This window comes from Oncorhynchus masou, chromosome 13 (assembly GCF_036934945.1).
Source record: "Oncorhynchus masou masou isolate Uvic2021 chromosome 13, UVic_Omas_1.1, whole genome shotgun sequence".
Classification (NCBI taxonomy): domain Eukaryota; kingdom Metazoa; phylum Chordata; class Actinopteri; order Salmoniformes; family Salmonidae; genus Oncorhynchus; species Oncorhynchus masou.
Window position 1 is genome coordinate 98,061,447 of NC_088224.1, and position 17,586 is coordinate 98,079,032.

General features: G+C 38.9%; 1 protein-coding gene across 1 annotated transcript in view; it reads right to left on the bottom strand.

Moving 5' to 3' along the window:
* Positions 1 to 14,225, bottom strand: part of LOC135553261 (contactin-5-like) — a 447,274-nt gene extending 433,049 nt beyond the window's left edge. The window contains exons 1-2 of the mRNA XM_064985436.1: positions 14,121 to 14,225; positions 8,508 to 8,677 (exon numbers count right to left, since the gene is read on the bottom strand). Coding sequence (XP_064841508.1) covers positions 8,508 to 8,677; positions 14,121 to 14,164 — 214 coding nt within the window. The 5' untranslated portion in view covers positions 14,165 to 14,225. The remainder of the gene's footprint in view (positions 1 to 8,507; positions 8,678 to 14,120) is intronic.
* Positions 14,226 to 17,586: the final 3,361 nt, after the last annotated feature.

Consider the following 17,586-nt stretch of genomic DNA (forward strand, 5'->3'; position numbering starts at 1 on the left):
TACTATTAGTACACTGTAGTCTAGTAGACATAATACTATTAGCAGGTTATAGTCTAGTAGACATAATACTATTAGCAGGTTATAGTCTAGTAGACATAATACTATTAGTACACTATAGTCTAGTAGACATAATACTATTAGTACACTATAGTCTAGTAGACATAATACTATTAGTAGGTTATAGTCTAGTAGACATAATACTATTAGTACACTATAGTCTAGTAGACATAATACTATTAGTACACTATAGTCTAGTAGACATAATACTATTAGCAGGTTATAGTCTAGTAGACATAATACTATTAGTACACTATAGTCTAGTAGACATAATACTATTAGTACACTATAGTCTAGTAGACATAATACTATTAGTACACTATAGTCTAGTAGACATAATACCATTAGTACACTATAGTCTAGTAGACATAATACCATTAGTACACTATAGTCTAGTAGACATAATACTATTAGTACACTATAGTCTAGTAGACATAATACCATTAGTACACTATAGTCTAGTAGACATAATACTATTAGTAGGTTATAGTCTAGTAGACATACTACTATTAGTAGGTTATAGTCTAGTAGACATAATACTATTAGCAGGTTATAGTCTAGTAGACATAATACTAGTAGTAGGTTATAGTCTAGTAGACATAATACTATTAGTACACTATAGTCTAGTAGACATAATACTATTAGTACACTATAGTCTAGTAGACATAATACTATTAGTACACTATAGTCTAGTAGACATAATACTATTAGTACACTATAGTCTAGTAGACATAATACTATTAGTACACTATAGTCTAGTAGACATACTACTATTAGTAGGTTATAGTATAGTAGACATAATACTAGTAGTAGGTTATAGTCTAGTAGACATAATACTATTAGTACACTATAGTCTAGTAGACATAATACTATTAGTACACTATAGTCTAGTAGACATAATACTATTAGCAGGTTATAGTCTAGTAGACATACTACTATTAGCACTATAGTCTAGTAGACATAATACTATTAGCACTATAGTCTAGTAGACATAATACTAGTAGTAGGTTATAGTCTAGTAGACATAATACCATTAGTACACTATAGTCTAGTAGACATAATACTATTAGTACACTATAGTCTAGTAGACATAATACCATTAGTACACTATAGTCTAGTAGACATAATACCATTAGTACACTATAGTCTAGTAGACATAATACTATTAGTACACTATAGTCTAGTAGACATAATACTATTAGTACACTATAGTCTAGTAGACATAATACTATTAGTACACTATAGTCTAGTAGACATAATACTATTAGTACACTATAGTCTAGTAGACATAATACTAGTAGTACACTATAGTCTAGTAGACATAATACTATTAGCAGGTTATAGTCTAGTAGACATAATACTATTAGTACACTATAGTCTAGTAGACATAATACTATTAGTAGGTTATAGTCTAGTAGACATAATACTATTAGTACACTATAGTCTAGTAGACATAATACTATTAGTAGGTTATAGTCTAGTAGACATACTACTATTAGTACACTATAGTCTAGTAGACATAATACCATTAGTACACTATAGTCTAGTAGACATAATACTATTAGCAGGTTATAGTCTAGTAGACATAATACTATTAGTACACTATAGTCTAGTAGACATAATACTATTAGTACACTGTAGTCTAGTAGACATAATACTATTAGCAGGTTATAGTCTAGTAGACATAATACTATTAGTACACTGTAGTCTAGTAGACATAATACTATTAGTACACTATAGTCTAGTAGACGTAATACTATTAGCAGGTTATAGTCTAGTAGACATAATACTATTAGTACACTATAGTCTAGTAGACATAATACCATTAGTACACTATAGTCTAGTAGACATAATACCATTAGTACACTATAGTCTAGTAGACATAATACTATTAGTACACTATAGTCTAGTAGACATAATACTATTAGTACACTATAGTCTAGTAGACATAATACCATTAGTACACTATAGTCTAGTAGACATAATACTATTAGTAGGTTATAGTCTAGTAGACATAATACCATTAGTACACTATAGTCTAGTAGACATAATACTAGTAGTAGGTTATAGTCAATTTACTGTCTGAGAGGAGAGATTTATTGCGACTTCGCATTTAATTGTATTGTGTAGCTAACACACTGTATCGTAAATAAGCTTTAATTTGATTAGCTTGAACACATGGTTACAAAATCCCCTTTTACAGAATAACACATGGTTATTACATACCCTATTACAGAATAACACATGGTTATAACATACACTATTACAGAATAACACATGGTTATAACATACACTATTACAGAATAACACATGGTTATAACATACCCTATTACAGAATAACACATGGTTATAACATACCCTATTACAGAATAACACATGTTTATAACATACACTATTACAGAGTAAAATAAAACGGAGGTCGACTATCAGTTCGAATAATTTATTTGCATAGATTAACATAATATCAAATCAACAGACCAAGTAGTAGATATTAATCATTACTATGTAGAATTGCATGAAATTCATTTTAAAACAGCCACATTTTTAAGGGTTGTGTATTCATGCGTGTCAATTAATTATAACCTAAATACATTATTACCCCCAACATGGCCAAATTCACATTTCCAATGCCTGACATACCAAGCTAGAACGGACCCGTTGTCTCATCCAATTGCCAATTTAGGCTAAATATCGCAGAGGATTACAGCAACTTCCAGAGAAGGTCAGGCTCCTTGGGCTTTCTGGTGGCCACCTGGTTTGGGTGTCCTCGGCCATAACAAAGGTGACATATCATTCTGGGTTCCACCGCGAAAGAGAGGTCCGTGGAGTTTTATGAACGGCAAGGCAGGTACACAGTGAATTAAGATGTTGTTTTTTCTTCAATGTTCTGATTGGCCAAAGTGGTCCAGCCTCAGATGGGCTTCCACAGTGCACACACAGCCTATAGGACGGCATCATTACCACCGCCAGAGAGAGGACAGGGAAGAAACCACCATTTACCTCTCGTCTGCTATACATATTTATTTAGTTTGTCATTCTATCGTTTTTCATGGAATTGTAGTGGTTATTAAATATAATTTATTTAGAATTGATCAGAATTAATTTAGTTTGAAATAGATTTACCAACTCCATGTATTATCCAATTGAAATACTTAGTCAGCCGCAACTGTAACGGCGTTCTTCGTTTGTCGAAAGAAAGTCGGACCGAAATGCAGCGTGTTGGTTACTCATGTTTTTAATGGAAGAAATGACGATACACGAAATAACTTATAAATACAAAAAACAACAAACGGAACGTGAAAAACCTATACAGCCTGTCTGGTGAACACTAACACAGAGACAGGAACAATCACCCACGAAATACAAAGTGAAACCCAGGCTACCTAAATACGGTTCCCAATCAGAGACAACGAGAATCACCTGACTCTGATTGAGAACCGCCTCAGGCAGCCAAACCTATGCAACACACACCCCTAATCAGCCACAATCCCAATAACTAAAAAAAAAACACTAAGAAATACAACAAACATAAACCCATGTCACACCCTGGCCTGACCAACTAATTAACTAAAACACAAAATACTAAGACCAAGGCGTGACAGCAACTGAATGTCTTCAACTGTAATGTGACTTCTGCATTCAACCCCTAACCCAAACCCTCTGAATCAGAGAGGTACAGAGGGCTGCCTTGCTCAATGGAACATTTTTCCATCTTGCCTGCTCAGGGATTCGAAAGACCTTTCGCTTACTGGCCCAATGCTTTTAACCCTTAGGTTACCTCCGCACTCCGGCTCACTGTTTTCTTATTCTAAAATATTCCACTACAAGATTTTTCGCCGTAAATCAGAAGTTTTACTGTCGGTGGGCGACAGATGAATACAATTCAACGCATGAGATTGTACCATGGCAATGTGGAATAACCTTGAGTTTCACGGGGAGGGATACATGATGGACATTCGTTATGCAGAGAGAGAGAGGTAGAGAGGGAGCTGCATCACGTCTCTGTCCCAAATGGCACCATATCCCCATTGGGTCACAGTTAAACGTAGTGCACTACACAGGGAACAGAGTGCCTTTTGGGACACACAATGACAGGCCTTTAGCTGCTTGCTGGCCATGTTGAGGAGAAGGGGAGACCAGGAAGTAGGACTACAACACTTTACTAATAAATATTCCAAGGGGAGGAATATTGAATTGTTTAACAGATCTGTTCCAACTTTCAACCGATGATAAATGATCATGGTGTGTAGAAGTTGGACTGTATGAAGTTGTCAAGAATACGTAAGGTCATACACACACACTGGCAAGCATGCACACAAGCACACACAGACACACAGAGAGAGACACGCACACGCACACATTGGTAAGTCTGGTGGAGGGCAGCAGGAGAGGCCAGAGGGCTGACCAGACTCAGCAGGCATCAGTATAATGTCTTGATATCTCAGCAGACATCAGTATAATGTATTGATATCTCAGCAGGCATCATCAGTATAATGTATTGATATCTCAGCAGGCATCATCAGTAGAATGTATTGATATCTCAGCAGGCATCAGTATAATGTCTTGATATCTCAGCAGACATCAGTATAATGTATTGATATCTCAGCAGGCATCATCAGTATAATGTATTGATATCTCAGCAGGCATCATCAGTATAATGTATTGATATCTCAGCAGGCATCAGTATAATGTATTGATATCTCAGCAGACATCAGTATAATGTATTGATATCTCAGCAGGCATCATCAGTATAATGTCTTGATATCTCAGCAGGCATCAGTATAATGTCTTGATATCTCAGCAGACATCAGTATAATGTATTGATATCTCAGCAGGCATCATCAGTATAATGTATTGATATCTCAGCAGACATCATCAGTATAATGTATTGATATCTCAGCAGGCATCATCAGTATAATGTATTGATATCTCAGCAGGCATCATCAGTATAATGTATTGATATCTCAGCAGGCATCATCAGTATAATGTATTGATATCTCAGCAGGCATCATCAGTATAATGTATTGATATCTCAGCAGGCATCAGTATAATGTATTGATATCTCAGCAGACATCAGTATAATGTATTGATATCTCAGCAGGCATCATCAGTATAATGTCTTGATATCTCAGCAGGCATCAGTATAATGTCTTGATATCTCAGCAGACATCAGTATAATGTATTGATATCTCAGCAGGCATCATCAGTATAATGTATTGATATCTCAGCAGGCATCATCAGTATAATGTATTGATATCTCAGCAGGCATCATCAGTATAATGTATTGATATCTCAGCAGGCATCAGTATAATGTATTGATATCTCAGCAGACATCAGTATAATATATTGATATCTCAGCAGGCATCATCAGTATAATGTATTGATATCTCAGCAGGCATCATCAGTATAATGTATTGATATCTCAGCAGACATCAGTATAATGTATTGATATCTCAGCAGGCATCAGTATAATGTATTGATATCTCAGCAGACATCAGTATAATGTATTGATATCTCAGCAGACATCAGTATAATGTATTGATATCTCAGCAGGCATCAGTATACGCATCTCTGAACGCCATCCAGTCCCATCCCTCAGCTACAGTCAACCCTTCCTATGCATCTCTGAACGCCATCCAGTCCCATCCCTCAGCTACAGTCAACCCTTCCTATGCATCTCTGAACGCCATCCAGTCCCATCCCTCAGCTACAGTCAACCCTTCCTATGCATCTCTGAACGCCATCCAGTCCCATCCCTCAGCTACTGTCAACCCTTCCTATGCATCTCTGAACGCCATCCAGTCCCATCCCTCAGCTACAGTCAACCCTTCCTATGCATCTCTGAACGCCATCCAGTCCCATCCCTCAGCTACAGTCAACCCTTCCTATGCATCTCTGAACGCCATCCAGTCCCATCCCTCAGCTACTGTCAACCCTTCCTATGCATCTCTGAACGCCATCCAGTCCCATCCCTCAGCTACAGTCAACCCTTCCTATGCATCTCTGAACGCCATCCAGTCCCATCCCTCAGCTACAGTCAACCCTTCCTATGCATCTCTGAACGCCATCCAGTCCCATCCCTCAGCTACTGTCAACCCTTCCTATGCATCTCTGAACGCCATCCAGTCCCATCCCTCAGCTACAGTCAACCCTTCCTATGCATCTCTGAACGCCATCCAGTCCCATCCCTCAGCTACTGTCAACCCTTCCTATGCATCTCTGAACGCCATCCAGTCCCATCCCTCAGCTACTGTCAACCCTTCCTATGCATCTCTGAACGCCATCCAGTTTTCATTCCTCCACTTGTTGGTATAAGAACCAATGTATTCATCTTTAAAACGTATTTACTTCTAACCTGTATCTTATCCTTTCACCATAACACCCCATATACAACAGACACAACAACACAGTCTGTATATTCTCTAGCAGCAACAGTCCACTGGCTGAGAATAGTGGAACATAAGCTTCCTGTAGTCATGGCAATAAGGCTTTTATGACCTGCACTCCTGGGGAAACAGTAAGCAAAGGGGCACAGTCGCCCCTGGCCTCGCGATCGCTATGCTTCCTTGGCTTGTGATGATGTTTTGGAGCCTGGCCACAGGACTACTGGAGGAAGAGAATGGTGGCCGCAACCCAAACGGCACCCTATTCTTACACCCTCTCCCCATCGGGCTCTGGTCAAAAGTAGAGCACTATATAGGGACTAGGGTTCAACCCAGGTCTAAAGTAGCGTATTACATAGGGAATAGGGTGTTGTTTGGGATGCGGACATGGTGTTAGGCTGCTTCAAATCACCCCACTAGCAGGGCAGCTAAGCACAGAGTTAAGGGTACTTCCCATTCAGGAGTCAAACCGCAGTTAAAGGGTCTTCAGAAGCGTTTCATACTCCTGGACTTATTCCACATTGTGTTGTGTTACAGCCTGAATTCAACATGGATTACATATTTATTTTTCTTACCCATCTACACAAAATACCCCCATGATGACAAAGTGAAAACATGTTTTTAGAAATGTTAGCAAATTAAATGAAAATGAAATAAAGAAATGTCAAATGTACATAACTATTCAAAATCCTGAGTCAATACTTTGCAGAAGCGCCATTGGCCATTGATTACAGCTGTGAGTCTTTCTGGGTCTCTAAGAGCTTTGCACAATTGGATAATCCAATATCTGCACATTATTTTTTTAGAAATACATCAAGCTCTGTCAAATTGGATTTTGATCATTGCTTGACAACCATTTTCAAGTATTTCTAGTAGATTTAAGTCCAAACTGTAACTCGGCTTCTTGGTAAGCAACTCCAGTGTAGATTTGGCCATGTGTTTTAGTTATTGTCCTGCTGAAAGGTGAATTCATCTCCCAGTTTCTGCTGGAAAGCAGATTGAACCAGGTTTTCCTCTGAGATTTTGCCTGTGCTTAGCTCTCTTCCATTTATTTTTCATCCTGAAAAACTCCCCAGTCTGTAATGATTACAACCATAACATGACGCAGCCACCACAATAGTTGAAAATATGGAGAGCGGTACTCAGTAATGCGTTTTATTGGATTTGCCCCAAATATAACACTTTGTATTCAGGACAAAAAGTTAATCGCTTTCCCATGTCTTATGCAGTATTACTTTAGTGCCTTGTTGCAAACAGGATGCATGTTGGGGAATATTTTTATGCTGTACCAGCTTCTTTCTTTTCACTCTGTCAATTAGGTTAGTATTGTGAAGTAACTACAATGTTGTTGATCCATCCTCAGTTCTCTTATCACAGCCATTAAACTCTGTAACTGTTTTAAAGTCACCGTTGGCATCATGGTTTGACCTGACCGGTTTTCTTCCTCTCCGGTAATTGAGTGAAGGAAGGACGCCTGTATCTTTGTTGTGACTGGGTGTATTGATACACCATCCAAAGTGTAATTAATAACTTCACCGCTCAAAGGGATATTAATTTTTTTTATTTTTTTTTACACATCTGCCAATAGGTCCCCTTCTTTGCGAGGAAAACCTCCCTGGTGGTTGAATCTATGTCTGAAATTCACTGCTCGAGTGAGGGAACTTACAGATAATTGTATGTGTGGGGGTACAGATGTGGGGGTATACTGCTATATATATATATATAATCTGCTATCCATATATACTATATATATATATATACAGTCAATTTGTAAGTCGCTCTGGATAAGAGCGTCTGCTAAATGACTTAAATGTAAATGTAAATGTACAGTGGGGCAAAAAAGTATTTAGTCAGCCACCAATTGTGCAAGTTCTCCCACTTAAAAATATGAAAGAGGCCTGTAATGTTCATCATAGGTACAATTCAACTATGACAGACAAAATGAGAAGAAAAAAATACCAGAAAATCACATTGTAGGATTTTTAATGAATTTACTTGCAAATTATGGTGGAAAATAAGTATATAATACTGTGTGTAAATGGAGAGATCAGAGAGAGAGGTACTCACAGGCAAACTGTAGCAGTGCATCCCGACTCAGGACCGTCCCATAGCTGTTCTCCGCCTTACACTGGTATCTCCCATAGTCTGCCGTCTCGCTGGCGTTGGTTATTATCAAGTTGCCGTCGATCAAGCTGTAACGGTTCTCTGCCTCCACTACTGTTCCATTGATGAACCAACTGCAGACATAAACAATGATAGCAAAGGTTACATGTAGAATCTGTGGCTCCGATTCTTATGGAGATGGACAGATAGAGAGAGACAGAGACATATATAGATAGAGAAAGGCAGAGATAGACATAGAGAAAGAGATGGAGATGGACAGAGAGAGAGACAGAGACATATATAGATAGAGAAAGGCAGAGATAGACATAGAGAAAGAGATGGAGATGGACAGAGAGAGAGACAGAGACATATATAGATAGAGAAAGGCAGAGATAGACACAGAGAAAGAGATGGAGATGGACAGAGAGAGAGAGAGAGAAATATATAGAAAGAGAAAGGCAGAGATAGACAGAGAAAGAGATGGAGATGGACAGAGAGAGAGAGAGAGAAATATATAGAAAGAGAAAGGCAGAGATAGACAGAGAGATGGAGATGGATGGAGAGAGAGAGATGTACGGAGACAGAGAGCAGGAGAGAGATGGAAAGAAAGAGAGATGGAAAGAGAGAGAGAGAGAGAGAGATGGTCAGATATATTGACAAAGAGAGAGCAGGATGGACATAAAGAGAGAGAGAGGGCAACATTTCCATTGGCTATATTAAAACGGTTTAATTTGATCCTGAGTGTAGGTTAATTCCCTGACATCTGGAATCAAGGACTCATAACCCCAATCTTTAAGAACGGAGACAAATTTGACCCTAACAATTCCAGAGGCATTTGTGTGAACAGTAACCTGGGGAAGGTTTTCTGTAGTATTATCAATGTAAGAGTTCTAGACTTCCTTAATAAGCACAATGTCTTGAGTAAAAGACAAATCGGATTTATACCAAACATCACATGACTGATGATATTTACACCCTACACACCCTGATAGATAAACATGTCCAACAAAATAATACCAACATACACGCTTGCTTCATCGACTTCCAAAAAGCATTTGATTCTATTTGGCGTACAGGACTGTTCTACAAAGTTTTTGAAAGTGGTGTAGCGGGTAAAACATATGACATAATTAAATCAATGTATACTGGCAATAATTGCAGCATTAAAAATGGGCAAGACACTAACCCTAAATAACAAAATTCTTTAACCAGGGTCTAAAACTAATTGAATGTGTCATTGAACCAATTGCACTTCATGCCAGTGAGGTGTGGGGTCCACTTGCAATTCAAGATTTCACCAAATGGAACAAACACCCCATTGAAACCAAGCATGTAGAGTTCTGTAAGATTCTCCTACATGTCCAGAGAAAACTACAAACCCTGCATGCAGGGCAGAATTAGGCCAATATCCACTAATAATAAAAACTCAAAAAAGAGCAATTCAGTTTTGGAAGCATCTCAAATACAGAGACCCCCTCTCATATCATTACCAAGCCCTGCAATGCCAAGAGCTGAGCAAAGAAAATAGTCCCCCCATCCAGCTGGTCCTGGGGCCGAGTTCACAAACATGTTCTAACACACTGAAGCCTCAGGACCAGAACATCCAATCAATCAGGGTCAACCAAATTACAACACGGTCAAAACAAAACTATATTACTTATTGGGAAACACAAAGCAAAATGCAGTGCTATCTGGCCCTAAATCGACAGTACACCGTGGCTAACTATTTGACCATAGTACTGATCAAAACCTTAGACAACCCTTGACAAAGTACAGGCTCAGTGAGCACAGCCTTGTCATTGAGAAGGGTAGACACAGGAAAACCTGGCTCCCTGTAGAGGAAAGGCTGTTCAACCACTGCACAAGAACAGAACCTGAGACGGAGCTGCATTTCCTGACAAAATGTCAAAATTATCCCAGCTGGTCCTGGGGCCGAGTTCACAAACCTGTACAGGGCTAGGGATAGAGATAGAGTCATACCTGTATACAGGTACAGGGTTAGATATAGAGAAAGAGTCATACTTGTCTACAGGTACAGGGTTAGAGATAGATATATAATTAGAGTTATACCTGTCTACAGGTACAGGGTTAGAGATAGAGATAGAGTCATACCTGTCTACAGGTACAGGGTTAGATATAGAGAAAGAGTCATACTTGTCTACAGGTACAGGGTTAGAGATAGAGTCATATTAGAGTTATACCTGTCTACAGGTACAGGGTTAGAGATAGAGATAGAGTCATACCTGTCTACAGGTACAGGGTTAGAGATAGAGATAGAGTTATACCTGTCTACAGGTACAGGGTTAGAGATAGAGATAGAGTCATACCTGTCTACAGGTACAGGGTTAGAGATAGAGATAGAGTTATACCTGTCTACAGGTACAGGGTTAGAGATAGAGATAGAATCATACCTGTCTACAGGTACAGGGTTAGAGATAGAGATAGAGTTATACCTGTCTACAGGTACAGGGTTAGAGATAGAGATAGAGACATACCTGTCTACAGGTACAGGGTTAGAGATAGAGATAGAGACATACCTGTCTACAGGTACAGGGTTAGAGATAGAGATAGAGTCATACCTGTCTACAGGTACAGGGTTAGAGATAGAGTCATATTAGAGTCATACCTGACTACAGGTACAGGGTTAGAGATAGAGATAGAGACATACCTGTCTACAGGTACAGGGTTAGAGATAGAGATAGAGTCATACCTGTCTACAGGTACAGGGTTAGAGATAGAGATAGAGTCATACCTGACTACAGGTACAGGGTTAGAGATAGAGATAGAGACATACCTGTCTACAGGTACAGGGTTAGAGATAGAGATAGAGACATACCTGTCTACAGGTACAGGGTTAGAGATAGAGATAGAGTTATACCTGTCTACAGGTACAGGGTTAGAGATAGAGTCATATTAGAGTTATACCTGTCTACAGGTACAGGGTTAGAGATAGAGATAGAGACATACCTGACTACAGGTACAGGGTTAGAGATAGAGATAGAGATAGAGTCATATTAGAGTTATACCTGTCTACAGGTACAGGGTTAGAGATAGAGATAGAGTCATACCTGTCTACAGGTACAGGGTTAGATATAGAGATAGAGTTATACCTGTCTACAGGTACAGGGTTAGAGATAGAGATAGAGTCATACCTGTCTACAGGTACAGGGTTAGATATAGAGATAGAGTCATACCTGTCTACAGGTACAGGGTTAGAGATAGAGATAGAGACATACCTGTCTACAGGTACAGGGTTAGAGATAGAGATAGAGTCATACCTGTCTACAGGTACAGGGTTAGAGATAGAGATAGAGTCATACCTGACTACAGGTACAGGGTTAGAGATAGAGATAGAGATAGAGTCATATTAGAGTCATACTTGTCTACAGGTACAGGGTTAGAGATAGAGTCATATTAGAGTTATACCTGTCTACAGGTACAGGGTTAGAGATAGAGTCATATTAGAGTTATACCTGTCTACAGGTACAGGGTTAGAGATAGAGATAGAGACATACCTGTCTACAGGTACAGGGTTAGAGATAGAGATAGAGTCATACCTGACTACAGGTACAGGGTTAGAGATAGAGATAGAGTTATACCTGTATATAGGTACAGGGTTAGAGATAGAGATAGAGTTATACCTGTCTACAGGTACAGGGTTAGAGATAGAGATAGAGTCATACCTGACTACAGGTACAGGGTTAGAGATAGAGATAGAGTTATACCTGTCTACAGGTACAGGGTTAGAGATAGAGATAGAGACATACCTGTCTACAGGTACAGGGTTAGAGATAGAGATAGAGTTATACCTGTATACAGGTACAGGGTTAGAGATAGAGATAGAGTCATACCTGTATACAGGTACAGGGTTAGAGATAGAGATATAGATAGAGTCATAACTGTATACAGGTACAGGGTTAGAGATAGAGTCATATTAGAGTCATACCTGACTACAGGTACAGGGTTAGAGATAGAGATAGAGACATACCTGTCTACAGGTACAGGGTTAGAGATAGAGATAGAGTTATACCTGTATACAGGTACAGGGTTAGAGATAGAGATAGAGTCATACCTGTATACAGGTACAGGGTTAGAGATAGAGATATAGATAGAGTCATAACTGTATACAGGTACAGGGTTAGAGATAGAGACATACCTGTCTACAGGTACAGGGTTAGAGATCGAGATAGAGTCATACCTGTATACAGGTACAGGGTTAGAGATAGAGATCGAGTCATACCTGTATACAGGTACAGGGTTAGAGATAGAGATCGAGTCATACCTGTATACAGGTACAGGGTTAGAGATAGAGATATAGATAGAGTCATACCTGTATACCCTCACAGGGTTAGAGATAGAGATATAGATAGAGTCATACCTGTATACAGGTACAGTGTTAGAGATAGAGATAGAGTCATACCTGTATACAGGTACAGGGTTAGATATAGAGATAGAGATAGAGTCATATTAGAGTTATACCTGTCTACAGGTACAGGGTTAGAGATAGAGATAGAGTCATACCTGTCTACAGGTACAGGGTTAGAGATAGAGATAGAGTTATACCTGTCTACAGGTACAGGGTTAGAGATAGAGATAGAGTCATACCAGTCTACAGGTACAGGGTTAGAGATAGAGATAGAGTCATACCAGTCTACAGGTACAGGGTTAGAGACAGAGTCATACCTGTATATAGGTACAGGGTTAGAGATAGAGATAGAGACATACCTGTCTACAGGTACAGGGTTAGAGATAGAGATAGAGCCATACCTGTCTACAGGTACAGGGTTAGAGATAGAGATAGAGACATACCTGTCTACAGGTACAGGGTTAGAGATAGAGATAGAGCCATACCTGTCTACAGGTACAGGGTTAGAGATAGAGATAGAGTCATACCTGTCTACAGGTACAGGGTTAGAGATAGAGATAGAGACATACCTGTCTACAGGTACAGGGTTAGAGATAGAGATAGAGCCATACCTGTCTACAGGTACAGGGTTAGAGATAGAGATAGAGTCATACCAGTCTACAGGTACAGGGTTAGAGACAGAGTCATACCTGTATATAGGTACAGGGTTAGAGATAGAGATAGAGACATACCTGTCTACAGGTACAGGGTTAGAGATCGAGATAGAGTCATACCTGTATGCAGGTACAGGGTTAGAGATAGAGATATAGATAGAGTCATACCTGTATGCAGGTACAGGGTTAGAGATAGAGATAGAGATAGAGTCATACCTGTATACAGGCACAGGGTTAGAGATAGAGATAGAGATAGAGTCATACCTGTATGCAGGCACAGGGTTAGAGATAGAGATAGAGATAGAGTCATACCTGTCTACAGGTACAGGGTTAGAGATAGAGATAGAGTTATACCTGTCTACAGGTACAGGGTTAGAGATATAGATAGAGTCATACCTGTATACAGGTACAGGGTTAGAGATAGAGATAGAGTCATACCTGTATACAGGTACAGGGTTAGAGATAGAGATAGAGTCATACCTGTATACAGGTACAGGGTTAGAGATAGAGATAGAGTCATACCTGTATACAGGTACAGGGTTAGAGATAGAGTCATACCTGTATACAGGTACAGGGTTGCCTCTGGCTTCACAGCTCATCATAACTTTCTTCTCCTCAGAGTCCAAGGCAAAGACAGCATCATGTGGTTCCTGGACGAACACCGGCCCAAACTCTTCACGCTCTGAAAGACGTAGAAGATAATGAGGAGTTAAGAAAAAAGAGCGTCACATTGAAGAACACTAAATCATTCAGCACTAAATCAGATGATTTCAGAGGGAGTAACACCAACACTAAATCATTCAGCACTAAATCAGATGATTTCAGAGGGAGTAACACCAACACTAAATCATTCAGCACTAAATCAGATGATTTCAGAGGGAGTAACACCAACACTAAATCATTCAGCACTAAATCAGATGATTTCAGAGGGAGTAACACCAACACTAAATCATTCAGCACTAAATCAGATGATTTCAGAGGGAGTAACACCAACACTAAATCATTCAGCACTAAATCAGATGATTTCAGAGGGAGTAACACCAACACTAAATCATTCAGCACTAAATCAGATGATTTCAGAGGGAGTAACACCAACACTAAATCATTCAGCACTAAATCAGATGATTTCAGAGGGAGTAACACCAACACTAAATCATTCAGCACTAAATCAGATGATTTCAGAGGGAGTAACACCAACACTAAATCATTCAGCACTAAATCAGATAATTTCAGAGGGAGTAACACCAACACTAAATCATTCAGCACTAAATCAGATGATTTCAGAGGGAGTAACATCAACACTAAATCATTCAGCACTAAATCAGATGATTTCAGAGGGAGTAACACCAACACTAAATCATTCAGCACTAAATCAGATGATTTCAGAGGGAGTAACACCAACACTAAATCATTCAGCACTAAATCAGATGATTTCAGAGGGAGTAACACCAACACTAAATCATTCAGCACTAAATCAGATGATTTCAGAGGGAGTAACACCAACACTAAATCATTCAGCACTAAATCAGATGATTTCAGAGGGAGTAACACCAACACTAAATCATTCAGCACTAAATCAGATAATTTCAGAGGGAGTAACACCAACACTAAATCATTCAGCACTAAATCAGATGATTTCAGAGGGAGTAACACCAACACTAAATCATTCAGCACTAAATCAGATGATTTCAGAGGGAGTAACACCAACACTAAATCAGATGATTTTAGAGGGAGCAACACCAACACTAAATCATTCAGCACTAAATCAGATGATTTCAGAGGGAGTAACACAAACACTAAATCAGATGATTTTAGAGGGAGCAACACCAACACTAAATCATTCAGCACTAAATCAGATGATTTCAGAGGGAGTAACACCAACACTAAATCAGATGATTTTAGAGGGAGCAACACCAACACTAAATCAGATGATTTCAGAGGGAGTAACACCAACACTAAATCAGATGATTTCAGAGGGAGTAACACCAACACTAAATCATTCAGCACTAAATCAGATGATTTCAGAGGGAGTAACACCAACACTAAATCATTCAGCACTAAATCAGATGATTTCAGAGGGAGTAACACCAACACTAAATCAGATGATTTCAGAGGGAGTAACACCAACACTAAATCATTCAGCACTAAATCAGATGATTTCAGAGGGAGTAACACCAACACTAAATCAGATGATTTCAGAGGGAGTAACAACAACACTAAATCAGATGATTTCAGAGGGAGCAACACCAACACTAAATCAGATGATTTCAGAGGGAGCAACACCAACACTAAATCAGATGATTTCAGAGGGAGCAACACCAACACTAAATCAGATGATTTCAGAGGGAGTAACACAAACACTAAATCAGATGATTTTAGAGGGAGTAACACCAACACTAAATCAGATGATTTTAGAGGGAGCAACATCAACACTAAATCAGATGATTTTAGAGGGAGCAACACCAACACTAAATCAGATGATTTCAGAGGGAGTAACACCAACACTAAATCATTCAGCACTAAATCAGATGATTTCAGAGGGAGTAACACCAACACTAAATCATTCAGCACTAAATCAGATGATTTCAGAGGGAGTAACACCAACACTAAATCATTCAGCACTAAATCAGATGATTTCAGAGGGAGTAACACCAACACTAAATCAGATGATTTTAGAGGGAGCAACACCAACACTAAATCAGATGATTTCAGAGGGAGTAACACCAACACTAAATCATTCAGCACTAAATCAGATAATTTCAGAGGAGTAACACCAACACTAAATCAGATGATTTCAGAGGGAGTAACAACAACACTAAATCAGATGATTTCAGAGGGAGTAACACCAACACTAAATCATTCAGCCCTAAATCAGATGATTTCAGAGGGAGTAACACCAACACTAAATCATTCAGCACTAAATCAGATGATTTCAGAGGGAGTAACACCAACACTAAATCATTCAGCACAAAATCAGATGATTTCAGAGGGAGTAACACCAACACTAAATCATTCAGCACTAAATCGGATGATTTCAGAGGGAGTAACACCAACACTAAATCATTCAGCACTAAATCAGATGATTTCAGAGGGAGTAACACCAACACTAAATCATTCAGCACTAAATCAGATGATTTCAGAGGGAGTAACACCAACACTAAATCAGATGATTTTAGAGGGAGCAACACCAACACTAAATCATTCAGCACTAAATCAGATGATTTCAGAGGGAGTAACACAAACACTAAATCAGATGATTTTAGAGGGAGCAACACCAACACTAAATCATTCAGCACTAAATCAGATGATTTCAGAGGAGTAACACCAACACTAAATCAGATGATTTTAGAGGGAGCAACACCAACACTAAATCAGATGATTTCAGAGGGAGTAACACCAACACTAAATCAGATGATTTCAGAGGGAGTAACACCAACACTAAATCATTCAGCACTAAATCAGATGATTTCAGAGGGAGTAACACCAACACTAAATCATTCAGCACTAAATCAGATGATTTCAGAGGGAGTAACACCAACACTAAATCAGATGATTTCAGAGGGAGTAACACCAACACTAAATCATTCAGCACTAAATCAGATGATTTCAGAGGGAGTAACACCAACACTAAATCAGATGATTTCAGAGGGAGTAACAACAACACTAAATCAGATGATTTCAGAGGGAGCAACACCAACACTAAATCAGATGATTTCAGAGGGAGCAACACCAACACTAAATCAGATGATTTCAGAGGGAGCAACACCAACACTAAATCAGATGATTTCAGAGGGAGTAACACAAACACTAAATCAGATGATTTTAGAGGGAGTAACACCAACACTAAATCAGATGATTTTAGAGGGAGCAACATCAACACTAAATCAGATGATTTTAGAGGGAGCAACACCAACACTAAATCAGATGATTTCAGAGGGAGTAACACCAACACTAAATCATTCAGCACTAAATCAGATGATTTCAGAGGGAGTAACACCAACACTAAATCATTCAGCACTAAATC